Source organism: Aquila chrysaetos, chromosome 24, assembly GCF_900496995.4.
Source record: "Aquila chrysaetos chrysaetos chromosome 24, bAquChr1.4, whole genome shotgun sequence".
Classification (NCBI taxonomy): Eukaryota; Metazoa; Chordata; class Aves; order Accipitriformes; family Accipitridae; genus Aquila; species Aquila chrysaetos.
In genome coordinates, this window is record NC_044027.1 from 82,481 (window position 1) to 102,746 (window position 20,266).

Below are 20,266 nucleotides of genomic sequence, written 5' to 3' on the forward strand. Positions count from 1 at the left end.
TAGTTTAAGCAACCAAAGGCTCTTCATATCTAGTCATGCTACGAACATATGTGCATTTGCTTTCAACATTTTTCCCTTACTAAACTGGAAAAAGCATGATCTAATCTTGAAGCTGCATTGCACCTACCAGCTGTAGCCGTAGGTTCTCACTTATATAGCAAGTTACCATTCCACAACGTTCAGAAGTACCTCTTCCCACTCTGACTCCTTCCCCCATATCTTCTATAAGGTATGTGATACAGTACTAAAATAAGTTTTTGTTTAATCAGCTTCTGCAAGATTGTTTTGATGAATGTAGGATGAGAAAACTTGTTACAGCAGTTTAACCATCCCAGTTCCAAGAGTTCACACATTCAATCTATTAATTGTTCTCACAATGGAAATGGAAAAAAGGTTCATACCTAATATTATGAAAGACAGCAAGGAAAATAACATGCTGGTAAACACAGTAACAGTAATCTTCTAATCCTGGCCTACTTTTACTAGAATTCCCACATTTCAAACTCCACATTCCAGGGAAGTCAGTGAACCCCACAGAAAGTTGAAGTGTGAACAGCGTAAAGACGTGCAACGACACCAGCGATTAGCATTGCTTTGCAATTTAGGCATTCAGATTTATTCAGACGTAGAACAAGGCCAAAGAGAGCTCTAGAAAGTGGCAGAAACATGCAAGTGCACAATTAAAAGGAAAGAGATGTGTCTTCCCCATTATACTTTTTGAGTGTAGCAAAAAATGCATTTAGCAACCAGATGATGCCAGGAAACAGATAAGAACCCTGCAAACGTTCCTAACGCAAGTGTGTTGCCAAATGCAGATTTATAAGAATTGTTGAGGCTGACAGGTTAGTCCAACTCCCTGTCTCCTATTCTTAAGCAGAGGTTGCTGAAGCCTGAACTTCATTTAAACTTCTTTGCACTTTGTTCTTTGCTTAAAGTATTCCCATGCGTAAGGGAGTGAACAATACGAGAAAGGATCCGATCTTTTCTTTACAAACACTTTTCTGTTTAACTGTCCTTTTGCACAGAATAACTGTGTGATCAGGAGAACTGTTCAAAGACATAGGCTTTTATTTCAGAGAGAGCTGTGGACTCCCAGCAAGGGAGGACATCTTGCACTTTGTATGATCATTCACTTCTCTGCATATTACACTGATCACCGTTCAAGCTTTGTGTGAGGTAAGGATGTTGCAGAGTGGTCAGGCTCCAGAGGCTGCTGGTTCAAGATCCAGACAAACCCCTTCCCACATTTAAGTTTCACTTTAAATTTCATTTCACCTTAAATGTCTGGGTGGGGAAGAAAAACCTCCTATCTTAAAACATTCACACCAGCTGCCTCCCCTCAAACTCTGACATAATGCAAAGACAGAAAACTCCTACTCGCCCACTGCTCACTGGGTCTGCGCCCAGAAGCCCACACTAGCTAAAATATGGACCCAGTTCAAACTATCTTTGCTCTCTGGGAGCATTAGTCAGATTTTTTATGCAGCAGCTGCCTGACACATTCAGGATGCTGGGAGCTTTGCACAGTGCAGAAGTTTGGACTGTATTTTTCTGGCCTCATAGGTTTAGTGTCAGGGTCTCAACTACAGCAGAGCTGAGATTCTCAGAGCATAGGAATGGAGCAATCTCCTAAATCAAGTCACTGTATTTACTTAGTCAGTACAAGGAAATGCAGTTTGAGTTAGTTTTTCTGAATATGTATTTTGTTGCTAAAGTACAGAATCCACTACATTTTGTTACTACCTCTCTTTATGGTTGCCAGCAGTTGTCTAGCATTGCAACTGCGCAAGTCACTGTGCAATGGGTTGATACAGCAATGAGTAAATACCTTCCACAGAAGATGAAAGCCAAGATGCTTAAGATGACAAGAGGTCCAACATGCACCGCAGCGAAGATTGGGTAGGGCAGCAACTCTGAGGCAACCAGTCTCAATGTGTGAAAGGAGAAGTCAGGGAGACCTGCAAATAAAGGAGAGGACAGAGTCAAAAAGCATGTGGAGCGACAGCACTTAGAGCTGGAGAGGAAACAAAAAAGAGTATGTCAAGACTTAAGCATGACCAGGGGCAGGACTAAGTTCCACAGAATATGAGATTTTACCAGCAGGAATATACTGCTTGGTCCTCAAGTGTGCTGCCCGGCAAATCATTACTAAATCACCACAACTGTTGCACAGAACAGCTGTTCTATTTAGTCAGGGAATCCACAGGTCTAGCCCTGATGGAATGATTCAGTGCAAGTGCGTATCATGTGTGTTTGCTGTACCACTTAGTCATAGTAGCAGTCACGGGCTGGACTTGGTGATCGTAATCCCATTCTCCTACTGCTTTTTAATCCATTCATTCCATAAAGAAAGTTGCAAAAAAAGATTACGGTAAAGAGAGAAGGAACCGGTACAAACACACGCTTGTTTTTCTACCACTTGAAGCACACGCACACACAAAAATATAACAAATAAATAAGGACAATAAGGCAAACAAAAGAGTGTGAAGAAATAGGATCTGTTTCCCAAACATCCTGAACACTTATGCAGATCAGCTTTGCAACAGTTTCATCTGCTGCCAAGTAATCAAGACGATCTTCTAGGCTGAAAACAGTTCAGAACAGAAAACATACAGCAAAAAAAATGTAGGTATGGAGCATTTTGCATAATGTCAACACGTTTACACAGAAACCAAGTACAAACATATGAATTATGAATGCACATGCGTAAAAATTCCAGCAGCACCACAGTTTACAAAACAGCTCTGTCTCTTCATAGAAAATGATGTAGCATCGTTGCTTCCAAAGTGCTAGAACTCGAAGATGAAATCCTATTTGCTTGTTTCCTTTTTCTGATCATGTCCATATGAGCCAAAGTATTAGAACAAATGGCTTCAAGGTCTAAGCAATAGTAAGAACCTCCTGTTTTTCTTGGTAAACTACCCTAGATGTCAGGAGACTCTTATTTCTCCTGCAAGAACTACTTGTGCTTCCAGAGAACGTTACAACAGTTACACAGATGATACTGCAATCTGATAACTCTTTCAGTGTTTCTGTGTTTTACTTTGTTTTATTTGGCGGTGTTTCCAGATTTTTTTGTGGACAGCTCTACTACAGACCCTGTTCTTAGGAGATTTTACCCTCTCATTTCAAAATTGCACCAGATTTAAAAGGGTCTTGCTGTGCAGAGAAGGAAAACCCATTTTTCCACCTCTTTAGTAAATTTCAAATTATTTGCTTAGTTTAGATGGCAAAACCCACCATATTTCACATCTCTGTAGTGGAGTACTTACAAATTCTAAGGAAATGGTTTTCAACACAAATTAAATTGGAAAGGCAGGTGGAGTACAAGAGTTTGAGCATCACTACATCTTTACAAACTTCAGAACCAGCTTGGGCTTTGCAATGAGACGATATACAAATATCTGCCCAAATCTTTGCATGTCACCTCATGTATAGCAGGACACAGCTCACTGCTCTCCATTGCTTATATCCAGCAGTCATCTAGAAATTATATACTTCTCAAATTTACAGGATATGTCGAAGAGTACAGAAGTCAAATCACTAATGAGCAACTGCCCAATTACTTAGGTTTTTTATACATTTAATTCAACTTGGGGCATGTTGATTTAAAGAAAAATATTAACATTTTAAGCTAACTAAAAGTATTATTCCCATACCTTATGTGGACTTTTAACAAAATGAATTAAATGTAGTAACAATAAGGTAGGCACAGAATGAATGTGACTGCCGTGGGGTCAATACCCATTTTCAACTGCAAAGAAAATAAGGAATTCGATTTCTAAAGCTCTCATTTGAGTTTCCTTGTCACAATTTCCATATTGTCATGTAAAGTAAATCATTGGAGAGGGAATTAAATCACTAAGAAGGTAATTGAATTTCACAGGTCTCATGAAGGTAATATAGATTTAGAAATAGGAAGGAATATCCTAGAAGTTTAAAAAAAAATTTAAAAAAAAAAAGGGCACAGGAGAAAAGGAACATAGCTACTGCTTGGCAAGAATCCTATGTTCTTCTCCAAGTTCTTCACTTGCTACAGAAGTCATTTCTACTGATAGACCATAAGCTAGTGGCGAGGCCCATTTGATTAAGCGCTTGTAAAATGTCTTGACATTTTTTGATGGAAAATCCTACATATGCAAAGTAATACTCTGTTTCAGTATTGACTCTTTCTCCACTATCTCAGAAATCTCTGAAGAACACAAGAGCATCGCCATTTCATAAGGTGGAAGTTTTATTTCGCAATCCTTTGTCTATATCCTTAAGGGTTTTTTTTAATGGCAAAAAACCCCAACATGTCATTTGAACTGCTCCAGCTACAAAATTTTTTTATCAAGTGCAGCCAGATCTTCGTCTTCAGTAGAACATACATTTCAACGTTCTCTCAACTCTAGCCGCCTTTGCTGCATCCTTCCTGTATTCTGACTTGCCAAGTACAGACACCTTCAACCTCCCTTTTGTATTTTCAGAATTCCTGCCCCACTAAAATACTGTTGAGGCTTTTAAAATAGTTATAAAAGCATTGGAAGATTTGTAGAAGATAAAATTCCTTTTTGATGTAAAGAATGACTAGAAAAGGAAAGCCTGAAACACACCAGCATCAAGTATCAAAAGTCATGAGGATCCTGGCCATAATTTCTGGATGCTCTTTGTACTTACATAATGTTCTTTTCCAAATTCAAGATCTAGAGAAACATTACAGACGATGGAACCTATCTCTGGGAACCTGATCATAACACACCAGCTCATTTTTATTTTCTACCTCATTTTTGGAGTCATCACATTTTATCCATTACACTACAATACATGTCCAGTCGCTAGAAATCTCATTTGTTTCAAATTTCTTTGTACAGTGGTAGAAAAGTGAAAAAGGATAACAAAAATGAAAATTATGAGCTTGAATAAAAATTAAATGCTAACATTGCTGTTAGGATTCAGCTGGTTCTTATTAATCAGGGTTTGGACAAGAATCGGGCTTTATATTCCCTCCTGAATAGCTGGAATAAGATCACTAGTTGGAAAAGTTTACTGGCCCTTAAAGATACTGTATTTTTCTGCCTTAACTACTTTTGGCTGTAAGATGGGATAGTAACATTGTAGTCTGATTGCCGTCATACTTTCTTTTCCCAGATGAATTCCAGTTTGATTTTAGTATTTCCATAAAGTCTGAAATTCCCATTCTTTCATTTCTAGTCATTTTGTATTGGAAACCTCAGGTCCAAATACAGCAAGCTAGACACTTGGCAGAACCAGCTCAAGATCCATTTGGGAAAGGTGTAGAGGGAGAGGACAGGCTGTGTACCCTCATGCATTTCTTTTGGACTCGCCGTTTTAAGCAGCAACTAGGGAACGACTCCTCTTCTTATGTTTGGACAGGAACTGTGAGTCAGCAGCAATCTTTCATGCTCGCTGGTAGTTGGGTAGGATGGAGGCATCTGTTTCCATAGACCTCAAAGGCATCCAACTTTATATAGGTGGGATGGATTAATCCCATTTTTGCTGCAATAGTTTTCCCGTCAGTTAGTGCCTGAGATCCTTTAGTCACTCCTTTTTGTCAATGAACTAGGATTTATGAAACCCTGGAGTCCTATAAAATATATATATACACAGTTTGAAGTCTATATTGAAAGTTCCAAAGTAATCATCACACGTCAATCATTAATTTTAGGATTTGCTTTATAGATGATATACAATTCTAGTATGCTCAGATAACCTATTTGTAGCTGGCATTCTTACTCCTAGCTCACTTAATTTTACCAGCTTTATGCCATTGAAGCCATCAACTTCAGGAGAATCAGATTCACATGCTCCTTCTAAGGGTGTTTTCTGGCATTTATTTTCAGAGAGATTTCTCACTAGTTTTATTAAGTGACCATTAATTCATTTTTTCCTTCACTGTATTCAGAGATTTTTATCCTGACAATTTCTGTATCTTTTATTTAATGACTGTCAGTTTGTCTTTGTTATCTTAAATAGGATAAAATTTTCTCTTCTGCAGGGTCTAACACTGTACTAACAGCCAATCTGTCACAGTAAGAGCTGCATCCCACTGCAAGTCTTTACTGGTATGGCCATCATGACCTGAAGATCATGTATTGTTTTCCAAAGGAAGCCCCATTTTAGATGACTGCTGATGACTCTAAATTCCTATGAGTGTATTCTACATGTGAGAGTATCATGATGCCAAACATTACATTCTTAAAAACAGAAGTCTCAATTATGTTTTACAACTCAGTAGTTACAAAGTGAGCCTTTTAAAGTTGAGCTCTGCCTGTCCTGTGTCAGAAGTCTCCATCACCTACTGCAAGAAACCACCACTGTTGCTGCAGGCTGGATCTCTCCCATAAGGTAGCTTCACTTGCCACCCTGCGCTCTGAGGCAATCGAGTGTCAATGAAGGTGAGGGGCAATAGACTTGTCTTCCTCTTTTTGGGCTTCTTTGCAGAGGCACTAGCAATTGAAATATTTATGTACTGGTTCAGAAGGATAGAAGTGATAAAATTAGGCTCTTGCAAATAAGCCTATTCCCATTACTTATGCCCCAATACGCATAAAATAAACCCTAAGAAGCATTTTTCAAAGCCTTATTGGTTTCTGATTTGGTGAATCCCCACCCTGCAGGTCAAGACTCATAGTGCTATTTTCCCTTAAGTACCCAAAATGGACAGATACATCATGGGCTATCAAGCATTCTTGTTATTACCCTTGCGTAGACTAAACTTGAGTCAGAAATCTAGAGGTAGTTATTTGTTGCACATCCTGTGATGACGATGATCATGGTGACATGATGCATGCTCATTGCTGCAGGGCAGCATTTTTCTCAGTCTGCTGCTCTCCCTAGAAATACTCAAAGAAACATTTCAGTACTGGAGGCATTTGGAACAAAAGGAAGTGTATGAGACACAGGTAGCTTCCAACTGGCTCTTCAACACACATAAAGCTATTATTTACAGAATGAGTCACTGTAGATATAATAGAGGAATGAAATTTTGAGTCCATTAGAAATTCCCATTTTCTTGCTCATCAGCTAAGATCAAGGGAAAGCTGAAATGCAGTGCCTCTGACACTGCTCTTAGTCATAATGGCTTAAGGATTCCCTTCAAGGCCTCTCAGGTCTCAGAAGTTTTTTCTCTGAATTGCTACTGTTAAGATTTTAATTCATATACCTGTTCAAGTGTTTCAGTGAGGAAGATGTGCCAGTAGACACCTTCTCTTTAACAGCAACTTCAGCAGCAACTGCCTCCCTCCCTCCTTTCTCTCTTACCACCAGAAGCAGCAAGATAAAACTAATACACTATCTGTTGCTTATTTTGGTGACCTCCGTGATCCCATCTGCTGCACAGAAAGCCAAGCACATCATTCATCATTGCAAATAATACCAGAAAACAAGCGGCAGTTTACTGGCTGCAAACCATCTGCTACCAGTAGCCCTAGCACAGCACACATGCTCCATATCGTGTCATTGGGAAGAACTGCACAAACTTCACTGTTGGGTCAAACCCTATATAGTGTGAACTACTTCTTTTGTCATTATTGAATAAAGCAAACACTTCTCATCTCTGAAATGGAGAAGTCTAATCAAATACTTTGGGGACTCTATTGGCTCATACAGTACTTTGAAAACTATTATTTCCTGCTATTATGATGTTGGTTTTCTTCTATTTCCTGTAATCTGAATTACAAAATTGGTAAATCAGATGTGGATTCTCACAAGCCTAATCCCTTATTGTTCCACACCTTAGCATGAACTGCATGAGACTTGAGAGTAACTAGGTTATTTGCACTAGGGAGCTCACTTCTGAAATGTGCGTCATTTCATAAATTCAAGATATATCAGTGTTTCTGTAATCACAAAGACAAAAAACTTCAAATATCCTTTCTGTTTATTTGTTGCACATCCCTAAAGTATGCCAACAAGTTTAAGAATGACAGAAAACAACATCCCAAATTGTATCATGCATTAATTACAACATTCTATGCCTATGTTTATTGCCAGTGTTTATTTTTATTTAGAAAATAATTTACTTGCTGTATTTGAGCCAAACTGAGCATTAAATTATCTCTTCTCTTACTAGCATAGGAGCTACTTTAATGGAATCTGGTGAATGCGCAATTAGAAGGCTGCACTGCCTTCTCTATTAAAATAAGGCACTAAAAATATTCTGTATTACAGACAAACTTGCTTTGTTTTTACTAACATTTACAGATAGTAATACCACATTGATAGCCCAATTCTAGTGCTTCACTTGACCTTGTCAGGCATTAATGGAAGCAGCAGGATACCCAAGAACCTCAAGACCTACAAGACAGACAGGTCTTACATATTATCACTGGTTTCTGTGCTCTAACAGCCTAATCAGTACTCTGTGTGCAATAAATAGTAAGTATCTACAGTAAAACTGAGACATAATTAAAGCTTTACTGGTGCATTATGGACTACAGACAACAAAAAGGCTTGCCCAAAGCATTTTGGAAAATTTTGTTCCTTGAATTCAAGCAGCAGCACACTTCATGCAAGTTGAGGATGCTCCCACCTGTTTAGTACTATGACAGTAATTACATGAGGTGTCAGAGGTGTCCTGTTATAAAATCAAGGCCTGGTCTTAGTTTTCACTTCATGCTGGTAGAACTGTAACACAGCAGTATGGTTTTAATTACTGATTGCTCCACCAGGTTTTTATTTATTTTCCTGGTCTTCCATGTCTCACGTGGTGAGATTTCACAAAGCAATACAATCTCATATTTACAGAACTGTATAATGCTAAGACAAAAACCTCAAAGGGAAAAAAAAAATATGGCACTCTTCAAGGAAAGCAAGAATACGTTCCAACCAGACACGACAGAATACACACCTTTAACACACAGAGTGTACATTAATCTCTAACAAACCAATAATGAGGAACTTTTTGCTGCCCACCCTATCCCCCCTCACATTTAGCAAAAGCATGTGGCAATAAACACTCAGATCACACTGTCAGCAAAAGCTAATTGTAAAATGAATTGGGCTGAAAACTGAAAAGTTTTCAGTGCTGAATGCACATCCTCAGCCTTTAGAGTTCACTGTAGAAAACTCTTCTGTGTTTCTGAGTGGAAAGCAAATCATCATTCTGTAAAAAAACACATTTTTTTTAACCTGTAAAGTTTGGTGGCTGGATAGAAATCATGTGAAACTTAAAAATAAAAAGTCAAAGTTTCACTTGCTTAAGTGAGATGTGATTGAAAATGATCACTCCCATTTGTCTCAAGAGAATGTGTATTAAATTCTGCCGTAGTGCAGTCTGACTATTAATGACAGAATCCCCTTTTTTAACTTCAGAGCATTTGGGGGACTCAGCCAATATACCAACACTAAGAAGGCATAAATCATCTGTGTAGAACTGTAAGAGACACTGTAAGGTAGGGATTTGCCCTAAAGGAGGACTGCGATTTGACAGCAGGAGTCCATTGCATTAGTACAATTTGTAAACTAAACCTTAGAGGTTATCATTACTAAAGTGCTGGCTGATTGTCAGCTGGCCTAGCAGGGAAGCTTTACATACACTTGTGGCTAAAACTTCTATTGTTCTTGGTCATGGCAAAAAAATTTTGCTTCACCTCATAATGATTGTTCTGGAGGTACCACGCTGTATAAAAGAACAGCATTATTGTTGATCCTGCAAAAAAACCCTGGATGACCAGTTTCTGAGTACTGTTTCTAGTTGAAACAAGGCAGTACAGTGAGACTACAATTTCTGCTGGAAACTGACTTACTAGAATTCATGTTCCTTTAAGACTTTAATATATCTTAACTGCACTACATTGGCAGCAAAGAAGAAAGCAGCTGTTTCTCTTCGTTCTACAGGTATGAGAAAAAACAAAACTGTTCTTTATCTCAAGGATGATTCTTCTCAGAGTGATCTGAATGCTCTGGGACTGATGGATACTGGGAAGTTCTTATAAGCCCCAGAGCAAATTTCCATACTGGAAAGCTGTCCACTGTTCATGATCAAATGTAACCAGAAATAAGAAACATCAGACGACCATGAACTTTCTGAAATGTAATTATATGTTTTTCAAGTAAATTTCAAGTAGCAGGTTTTCATCTGTCTCGCCCAGCCTTTCCTGCTGAGTCAATGAAAGAGCAAAATCAATCCACTTTAAACACAAATGTAAAAATACCCCTGAAATGTAGCAAAACATGGTGTTGATGTTTTGCCAGTTACCATTAAGTATATATAATACTATTCTGTGAAAAAAGCTGATTTTAGAAGAACACATAACTGGAAGGGACCCTCCTGGGTTGGTTAAGACCAGTCACTTCTGTTTAAAACACACCCCCCAAAAAAGCTATTTAGAACATTAGGCTTGTGACAGATGTGCAAAAGAAGTATTTCTGATTTGTCCTGACAGAGCTGAATACCTGAGACAGGAGTTTATGTTGGTTAAACATCACCACTACTGGTCTGCTGGAGTTGTGCTAAATCAATTTTCCATTTCCTCTCCTTCAGAAAGTTTAAAATAAAACATTAACATTCTTGAAGTGAGAAGCTGCACTGTTCAGTGTCCCGGGGAAGAAGAGTGGGTGATGTCCTGGAGTCCAATCTTCCATGCTGTATTTCCAGTTATACAAGTGGCAGTCATGAAACGGAACTACTTCAACATAGTACACCATTTTTTCTCCCCACTGTAATAATACTTTATCAATGCTTCCAGGTTTAAAAGAGCTATATTTCTGTATTCTAGCAAAACCAGAGGTGCCAACATTCAACGCCAGTTTTCACAGAGAAGCGTCAAATCTAAAAATTGCTCTTGGAATTCCAAAACTCTCACATATATCTTTACATGCTTTATAACCCAGTTGCTAACTGTCCAAGTACTGCAGTCTGAATTGAAATTGATCTGCACTGGAATCAAGAGTTACAAGTCTGGGAGTTTTACATGGAACAGAGATCTATACAGAGATTTGGCAACAATTTTAAGCACTGCTGTTCTTACTGGAAGCAATTCATTAAGTGAATTTACTAAATTTTCAGTTCTAAATAAGTTTCCAGGCAACACAACCTTTTCATCCGTTGTTCCTCAGATTCTGTAGGATAACTGTTTAAAAAAATGGGAATTCCCTATATATACTTGGTTTGTTTGGCACTTGTTTCACTTGCAGGTGCTTGCAGGCAAAGAGTTTTCCAAGACACAGAACCACTTGCTTTTACATGTGATCCATTTCTCCACTCTTACATTAAGCCCCTTGTAACATTGCTTTTAGACTTCAACTTTTACTAGTGACATCTTTATTGTGTGATTGCCAAATAAGCAAAGAAAGAGGGAGACTGATCATGTATATTTCTACTTTTTCAGACAGCCCTTAGATCAGTTGGTAAATACTTTATTTGTTTTACTGTAAACCCCTATGAAGCATTCATGTGCAAATAGCACTTTTTTTTGTAGTTATAATATGCCACTACTTCTACTATATGTGCTGAGACAAAGAAATAAGAATGAAGTAGGGGTTTTTTTACCCCCCAGGTCTGTAATCCTGAGTGCATGTAAATTCTGGAGAAATACTTACTTCAGTAGGATATTTTATTAATCTCTGGGAATGGTAGGTAGAGAGGAATAGTATATAGATGTTGTCTTCAGCATCATTTTAACAACACTGCATCATTTACTGGATTCCACCACAAGCCGGAATCCGGGAAGACGACAGTAAAAGAACTTTAAAAAAAGCCCTGCTGAAAATAAACTCTTTTGTGGTTAAAAACCAGCCAGTTGGAACTGAAGCAGTGTTTTCTCAGGGTGGCAGAACAGTCGGAAAAGTTGTTGGATTATTTTTGGCAGTGGCCAGCATATTATAGCTCTATCGTTACTGTTACTAAACTGTCAAGAGTGGACTGAAAGGGTTATTACTTTTACTAGTACATTCTTGCAAAAATGTAGCATACTGCCTGGTAGCATGAAGCTTTGGATTTTCGAACTTTGTTTGACCTGACACATTCATATCACTGTAACTAGCTTAACCCCTAAATACTTCAACCACACAGGTACAGTAGAACATGATCTACAGACAGCAGCAAATCCACAGAGTGGCCAAATCATTGCAGAAGTGTTGCACAACATGATACAATGAGCACGTAACAGATTGACTCCTGTGCCCTGCACTGTTTGAAAACAGTCCTGGAAGATTTCAGTTAGATTTTTAAAAATTAAGTAGCTTGTATTTGGATCTTGGTAGGAGCCAAACCCAGCGGCTACAGTTACTGGCAGCCAGTTCTCCTGTGGACAGAAATTGTGCAGGTGTAAAATGAAACCAGTTCATGCTTTGATGTTAGCAGCATGTTCTCCTTAGCAAATGCACTTCAATCTCCACACTGAATCCAGCAGGATCTTTTGCAGTACAGAAGGACCTTATACAACCCTTATTTACCTTATTAAGTAGAACAGATAAGCTATCTAAATACTTAAGATTAATAAAATACTATTTCTGTCACTTTCAATGTCACTCATGAATTACAATCAGAAACGTACTCTGCTGAGAAGGTGTCAGTATGCTGAATTTAACTGTTGAGGAAAATAATGGTTTTCCTTTGGCTTGGGGTCCATATGACCATTGACAGTGTAGTAATTAAGACTGGAGTTATTTCTGCCTTTACAGTAGCCAGAGGACAAGCATTTAATATGTGCCTTCATATGTCTGCAGGTTTTGTATCTTCAGTTCTTCTCAAGTATCAGCCACAATCAGATAATTCTCTGCCAACAAATGGCAATCTGTGATTCTCCTTCTGATTATCTACTGAACTGACCAAGAGATTTTCCTGCTGTTGTAACCATTGCTTTCAGCCCATTGCTTTCCTCTTCTTCACTAGGCTTCAGCAGCTACTCTTATCTTCTGGCCAATTTCTCCTAAATCTGGGAACAGCTCTACAGTTTATGTTGCCTCACTGAAAAGAGTATCCCAGCCAAATAGCTCTTTTGGACCCACTTTGAATCACAAACCAAAAAAACCCCAAAGTTTAAGGTCTTTGTCCTGTGAAAGGTCTTCAGATTCTCTCCTATGCCAGGAAGACTCAAGTATGTCACTGGCCCTCACCTGATTCCTGCCTGAATACTAGTGAAAAAAGGAAGCCTGCCTAGAACAGAAAGAGGGTAACTCATTGTCTTTTCACCTCACCAATGCTAGTTTGCCAAACATCTTGATAAAGAGATTCCATCAGGTAAGGACACACTCGGTTCACCCCCCAAAATGTCATCCCAAGCTTGTCTCCAAGTTTCATTTCGTACAGCATACTGATTTTCTGGGGTTTTTTCCTCTAAAATTGCAGACATCCAGCACTGAGGCTGACCAATTTGCTAGCTTTTAGCACACAGCATCTTTTTGCTCTGGCAGTGTTAAGAGCCTTAGAATTTTTTTTTTTTCTTTCTTAATTTTTCCATGCCTGAATGAAAGATCTCAGGCATCATCTCTTCACTGGAACAGATCCACAGCAGTTTCTCAAGTGGAACTCACACGCCAAACAATCAAGCAGAGTCCAGTTGCTATCGCTGGACAACCTGTGAGATGTTATCACTCCAATCTGCTGTGCTGCACACTTTTTTTACTCCACTCACTTTCACTAAATGCGACACTACTACAAAACAGCCCAGCCAACTTTGCAACTGCCTTTCTTCACACTTAGCTCAGTGATGGGGGGATGGGAGAGGCTAGAACTATCCTGTAGGTAGCTGGTATTTCAGATGGAATATTACAATTACTGACAATGTTACCTTTTTTCTTGACAAAAACTCAATGAAGAAACAAAAGTTACTTTCCACTGGCTGTTCAGAATGTATGGTAGCATGCATGCTGGCAACCCTTCTTCAGGGTCTCTAAAGAACTTCCAGCATTTGGGGCATCCTAAGAAAAGAAAGCATGGGACATGAACTGTGTCACTAAGATGGGTGCATGGCAGATTTGTGGATAGGGCATAGATAGGTTCATGTCCTGCAGGTACTACAAACGTCTCTGGTTTTGAGTGTTTGAGTATTGACAATAAGAGAGCACCATTTTGAAGTACTGTGACAGAAAAAGGACACAGGGCTGGTGATAGTGCTGTTTAGAACAGTCTGGACAACCAAGCAGAGCAGCCGCTTAGTTTTACATCAGCTGCATTTGCTGGCACACAACTTGCAGTGCCTTTACTTGTTACTGGACTTGCTTCCCAGACGAAGATGATGGGGGGTCTGAGCCCTCATTTGTCTATCGCTACTGTGCAAACTGAGCTCAGATAGTGACATCAGCAGGTATTGCTTCACTATGCTGCATCACTCTTGTTTCTGGTGAGCCTGGAAGATGCCCGAGGGATCGGGAGCAGTGGATTGTTAACCATGGTTTGGTAAAAGTGCTGAATAAAGGTAGCTCTGTCTTACAAATGTGCTGCTCTTCAAAGTTGAGAACTGCACTTTAGACAACCTCTACACTGTAGCAGTGAAAAAGGCACAGTTCAGAGAGCCAAGCAAGTGAATTTGTGCCTGTACGCCTGCTACCAAGTGAGGAATGGTACTGAAAACACTTATTTCCTGGTTATTTACTGAAACAAATACTTCTACTTCTAGTGGAACGCAGAATAAGCAACTCCCAGACTCAGCTACGCAGTCAAACTGGCCCGATGGCATGCTGCAGCCAACCCCAGCTCAGCGTCTGGATGAAATAAAGACCTTGCTGGGGGAGCAGTTTTTTGTGCAGTATACTCAGAGGTAAGCACAACACACACACTCTTCTCAGAACAGACTGAAATTGTCTATTACCAGTATCACACAGTAGCCTGAACAGCTATACCAGAAGAAGTGTTTAAATGACACTTGACCAACATACAAGTGGGAAAGACAGCTGTCATCCTGAACTTAAAAAATCATTGGTCTGTCTTCTAAAGAATGACAAGGGCAGTGTGCATTTAATACTCTTATTTCTGGAAAAGCTTAGCTCTTTGACTTATTAAACAAGTTGCTTCACCAATAGCCACTAGCTAGCTATTGTCTGGCTAAAATGGGAGCTTCCACTTATTCTGTCTTCTTTTATTCTGTCTCCAGACATCGAATCTTTTGTGGGGAATGTTTACTCATAATGAGAGTCGGTGCACTTAGAAGTCACAGTTCTCATTAAACATCCTGTTTTAGTACAGTTTCTGTATTTTTGGCATTGAAATGCCTGTGATAACCTTTGTGGCCAATGTTACAAACAGATACCCATGTACTACCAGCACTAGTATTGGCAGCTGTGCATCTCCCTGGAAGTTTAGATGGCTGCATTTGACATGCACTGTGAACGCTTCTAGAAAGCACCATGAAAGGGTCTAGTAAGTAAGTATGTGCAAAAGTTTAAAAATGCCCCCCTCCAAAAGCCTGTGAAATACCTGTACGTCTCAGCAAAAAAGTCTACAATCCTCACAGTCTAAGGCATACCTATTCTTTAAATGTTAACTTTTTTTGTTTGTGTTGCCATCAAGTCTAGTCCACTTTTTTAATCTGTCAGTTTCTATTCTCCCCTAATTTAATAATTGATTAAAAAATTCAAATTTGAATCTTCAGGAAAACTACCAGGTATCCCAAACACATTTTTTCTGCGTTTGGGCCACACTCCCCACAGAATGCTTTACCACAAGAAGAGAAAATACAAGGCAAGTTTAAAAAAAAAAAAAAAAAAAAAAAAAAAAAAGCCAGTGAGATCTTTCTGATTTTGTGTTAATGGCCTTAAAGCAATAATCTTAGCATATGCAACATAAGAAACTCAGAGAAGGGAGATAAATATAGCTGCATTTTAGAGCAGTGAATCTTATATAGCACAAAACCAGAAACAGCTCTTTGCTGACATTGCAACGTCTCTTTCCTATAGAAGGAAATAATAAAAAAAGGGTTTATGTATAAACACAATAGGTTGAGGCTGCTATTGGCATGTCTAAATTGTGCCTGGATTTTGTTCTGCAAACCTTTTCCATTAACATTTCTGTCAGGAAAGCTAACTCTTTAGAGATGTAATGAACCATCTGATTTTAATTTGGTTGTAGAACAAGGGGTTACTCTCCGAATCATGCATAGCCAAGCTATTGAGCTACACCCAGCTCTATTTCCTTATACAGATGATGATGACTGCTCAAGCACAAGCAGCATGTGGGAAGGCAGCAACCCTCAGCCTTGTTTTAAGCAAATTAAAGTAGCTTTGGAACAGTAAGGATTTTCTCCGAGAGAGAGATTTGACTCTCCTCATCATCATTTTGTCCCCAGTTCTTCCAGCCCAACTGTTGCACAGACAACTGCTAATGTGGCTTTTGGCCTTTCTCTTCTTTTCTTCCCTTGATGCAGGACTGTAGCATCTTCACCCTCTTCAGTCACTACCTTCACTTGGCATCTCCTGCTGATTTCTTAAATGCTTCCCCAGCCCTGCACAAACACTGCTGTTATTTCATTTCAGCTCTTGTCTGAGATAAAGACTATCCACACAAGATCCTATGGGACATCTTAGGATTCTGCATTTTCTACAAGATTGTGCTCTAGCAAAGCTAAAGCTCTGGTTGAGTGCTTTAGTGCTGCTTGGGATTCTAGTCTGAGAAAGATGAACAGAAAGAGAGAGGGGGGGAACTTCAACGGTAATTGACCCACACCCAGAAAAAAACATTAAGACATGCTGGGAAATCACAGTGCAACTGCAGAGCCCGATTCCTCTTTTACAAAACCCTGTTTGTCCAGTCTATGTGCGGCTGCCTGCCTGCTGGCCGGACACAGTGTAATTCAGGGCCAGCTGAGACATGTCAGGCAAAACAAGGCAAAGAGACAGGGGAGGAGCCTCGCTTGGTAGTTTTTTTTCTGTTTATACCCTGTCTCTGCTTATTAAGCCTTCACAGAGGAAATACAATGTCTGCCCTTAACTGCGATTTCAGATAATTTTTTAATGTCTCTTAGTCCTAGGATGCCTGCTGTTGATTTGTTAACCCAACATGTGGCTGAATTAGTAAACACATGGTAATCACCTAGCAAGGTATTACTGCTGCTGGTCTTCTAGCATAAAATTGTTCTTAGCGAAGTTTGAGACATCTGTCTTATGCTTTTCCACATCCAAACAGATGTTTGTATTCTCCAGATCGAAGGAGGACTAGCGCTGGCACTGGATCTGCTATGAAGTGACAATTGTGGAGCTTCTTGCTCACGGCACTGAAAAAAGGAAGGTGTTTCCCTGTACATAATTCCCAGTACTACGGCCACAATAGTTTTAGCTATGCCATACCTAAGATGCCAACCCAGAAGTAGCCTGTCACCCACGGTGCTCCTATGTAATACCCATATTTGTCCTAATAGGCAGCTTGAACACGGAAAAATCCCATCTGCCCTTGTGACATGTGATGCCTGAGCTCTTCTGGGAAGGAGCCTGGGCTTTATCTGCCCAAAATCAGGAATGTGGTGCATCCCGAAAGGGCACATGGGATAGACGGAGGCTGCTGGAGGCTGCTGAGCCAGCCAGAGTGGTGGGTCCTGTCCACAAGGCAGGTAAGTGTGGCTGTTGAGCGTGTGATAATGGCACGACTCAGTGGGGCTTCCCCCCTTCTACAAGTACCAGCTTGATGGTCCCCACCCTAGCCCCAAGGACAGCTCTGCAGACAAATTAACTGAACGGACAGCTATTTTAGCCAAGGGACTGCTTCTACTCTCACTACTCTGCAGGGTATTTGCAGCCAAGAGACCAGCCCTGGCCAAAAAGGTTGCTGCAAAAATCACTACAGATTTTACTCCTGGGAACATGCTGTCACCATATGGTCTCCACATTAATAACACCAAACAAGTGCTTCATAAACAGTGTTCTAATAACAAATACCAGAGGAATTAATAATAATCTAGCTATTATTTTCTAATGTTCTCGCTTTATTAAGAACATCTATGCTGTCTGAATGAGCTCTTCCGGAAGAACAACATCTGGCACCCACATGAATACCTGATGAAATCTGAATGATCCTGGGTATCTTATAAATTTATTGACAGCAACGGCATCCATTTGTGCCAGCATGGCTTACAGTAACATTACGTTTTTCTTTCGTTCTAGGTGCATAGCGTAATGCCCATGCTGTACTACACTCTGATTATAGCTTTTTTGATCGGCACACAGGCAGCTCCAAAGTCAGAGGACAATGCTCCACTGGAGTATCCTGCAGAACACTCCCTGCTCAATACCCACCGGAGTGACAGACACCACACTCCCAAGGCAGCTCCACCAACAACCCATGGCCACTCTACTTGGGCAATAGGTAGAAGAGAAGCTATAAATATCACCATGGACCCAAAATTTTTTAAGAAGAGGCGTTTCCGGTCTCCTCGGGTGCTGTTCAGCACAGAGCCCCCCCCAGTGTCTGGGCAAGGACAGAATATGGGATTTCTCAGCAATGCAGATTCTCTCAACAGGACTGCCAGGACCAAGAGGACCACGCATCCTGTATTACACCGGGGAGAATTCTCAGTGTGTGACAGCGTCAGCATGTGGGTTGGAGACAAAACCACAGCCACTGACATCAAAGGCAAAGAGGTGACAGTGTTGGGAGAGGTCAACATTAACAACAACATTTTCAAGCAGTACTTTTTTGAGACCAAGTGCAGGGACCCTAAGCCAGTCTCCAGTGGGTGCCGAGGGATTGATGCAAAGCACTGGAACTCTTACTGCACCACAACACACACCTTTGTCAAAGCGCTGACAATGGAGGGCAAGCAAGCAGCCTGGCGATTTATTCGAATTGACACAGCCTGTGTGTGTGTGCTCAGCAGGAAGTCAGGGAGACCCTGAGATGGATGTAAACCCCATGACAACATCTTCCTACCCCCCTACCTCAGTCTGTAAATTATTTTAAGTTATAAAGGACTGCATGGTATATTTATAGTTTATACAGTACAGAAAGAACCTCATTATTTATTAAACTCTTTTGGAAACCTTTTGTGTTTTGCTATTTATTTCCTGGCAGAACCCTTCAAAAGATGTTCACCTTAGTCTCATTCGGCCCTACAACTCTGAAATATTCACAGGACCATTGAACAATCTTTGCTCGCCATTCTACAGAAAGAAAACATTTTTCACACAGTTTTCACACATATTCCTCTCTTCCACAACAAAAGAATTTTCCTCACAAAACCTGCCAGTTTACGATGAAAATCTTGTAGGTTTATTTTAAATTGAAATGTTTTGTCCAACTACCAAGAGACTGAAAAAGACCTTTCAAAACTTGCTTCCAGTTTTACTAGTTATCCATAAAGATATTAGTCTTATATAATTAATCATCATAGTGAATTCCTAGTAGATATACTAGTTCTTCATGTTGCTAGATAAATTTCTAAGTAAGACCTTTAGTGCATTTTTTAAAATAGCCAAATCATTTTCACTGCAAAAATAATCCATTCTGAATTATTTTGGAACATTTGTCTGCACAAGAGTAGAATCTAGATGTACGTATTTTTGCATTAAAATGGTATTTTACAGCTCATCACTTATGAACTATATTAGAGTCATGGGGTTGCAAATGTCAACATACATATGTAAATTTTAAAAAGTTCATGTGGCTTATAATTAAAATTTGAAAATTCTCTCAAGCTAGTATTTTGGCAATGGGGACTTGACACAGGAGCAAGTCTTTTCATACATGATAGAAGAAAATTTAAAAAAAAAAAAAAAGAAAAAAAGAAAAAAAAATCACTGAGGCTGTGTTTTAGCAAGGAGTCCCAAAATAATCCCATGCTCATAATTTCTGTGCTTTGGGGAACACTGGTCTCTAGAAGTAGACAGTGGAGCCTGAGGCCTGTGATAGGTGTTTCAGTCATTGCACACGGAATAAAGCTGCAGTTTCTCTCACTGTTTCCTTTGGAAGAGCAGCTGTTATCCATTGCAGAAACTGTTTCAAAACAAATACCATTAAGGTTTTTCAGCTTGGTTTCTTCCAAATCCTAGAGGGCATACTTTCACCCTTGCCTTCCCTCATGCACAGTTATTTCTTTAACGAAAAAAGCAGACCTGACATTTGCTTACTCCATGTAAACAGCAAAGAAGGGCAGCAGATCTCTAGAGAAAACATGTTGTGGTAAAATAGTGCCAATGGAAATAACCAAACCTAGGCAAAATATGCTTCCTGGTACGATAGTGCCAGTCTGTGTAAAGTGGAAGCCGCTGAGACAGATACCATTCCTGATAATCACTGGTATGCCCCTTGTCAGCCCCCTCTAGTAGGTGGTTATGGTGTGGGACAGCAATATTCCAGTGAGAATGTTTTGCTCTCTCCAGAACAACATATTTGCAA

At 39.7% G+C, this 20,266-nt stretch overlaps 2 protein-coding genes across 5 annotated transcripts in view; one reads left to right on the top strand and one right to left on the bottom strand.

Moving 5' to 3' along the window:
• Positions 1–18,911, top strand: part of NGF (nerve growth factor) — a 34,957-nt gene extending 16,046 nt beyond the window's left edge. Inside the window, exons 2-3 of one of the 4 annotated variants that reach the window (XR_005931291.1) lie at positions 14,565–14,705; positions 18,100–18,206. Coding sequence is in view for 3 of the 4 variants with exons in the window: in XM_029999361.2 (XP_029855221.1) it covers positions 18,049–18,768 (720 nt within the window). In the remaining variant the exon portion in view is untranslated. Of the gene's footprint in view, positions 1–14,564; positions 14,706–17,469; positions 17,487–18,036 lie in introns of those variants that run through there. The other 3 variants (XM_029999361.2, XM_041119713.1, XM_029999363.2) reach the window with 3 other exon arrangements.
• The window catches only part of LOC115335284, a 111,870-nt gene that overhangs the window by 69,796 nt on the left and 21,808 nt on the right, over positions 1–20,266 (bottom strand). The window contains exon 2 of the mRNA XM_041119919.1: positions 1,829–1,958. Coding sequence (XP_040975853.1) covers positions 1,829–1,958 — 130 coding nt within the window. The remainder of the gene's footprint in view (positions 1–1,828; positions 1,959–20,266) is intronic.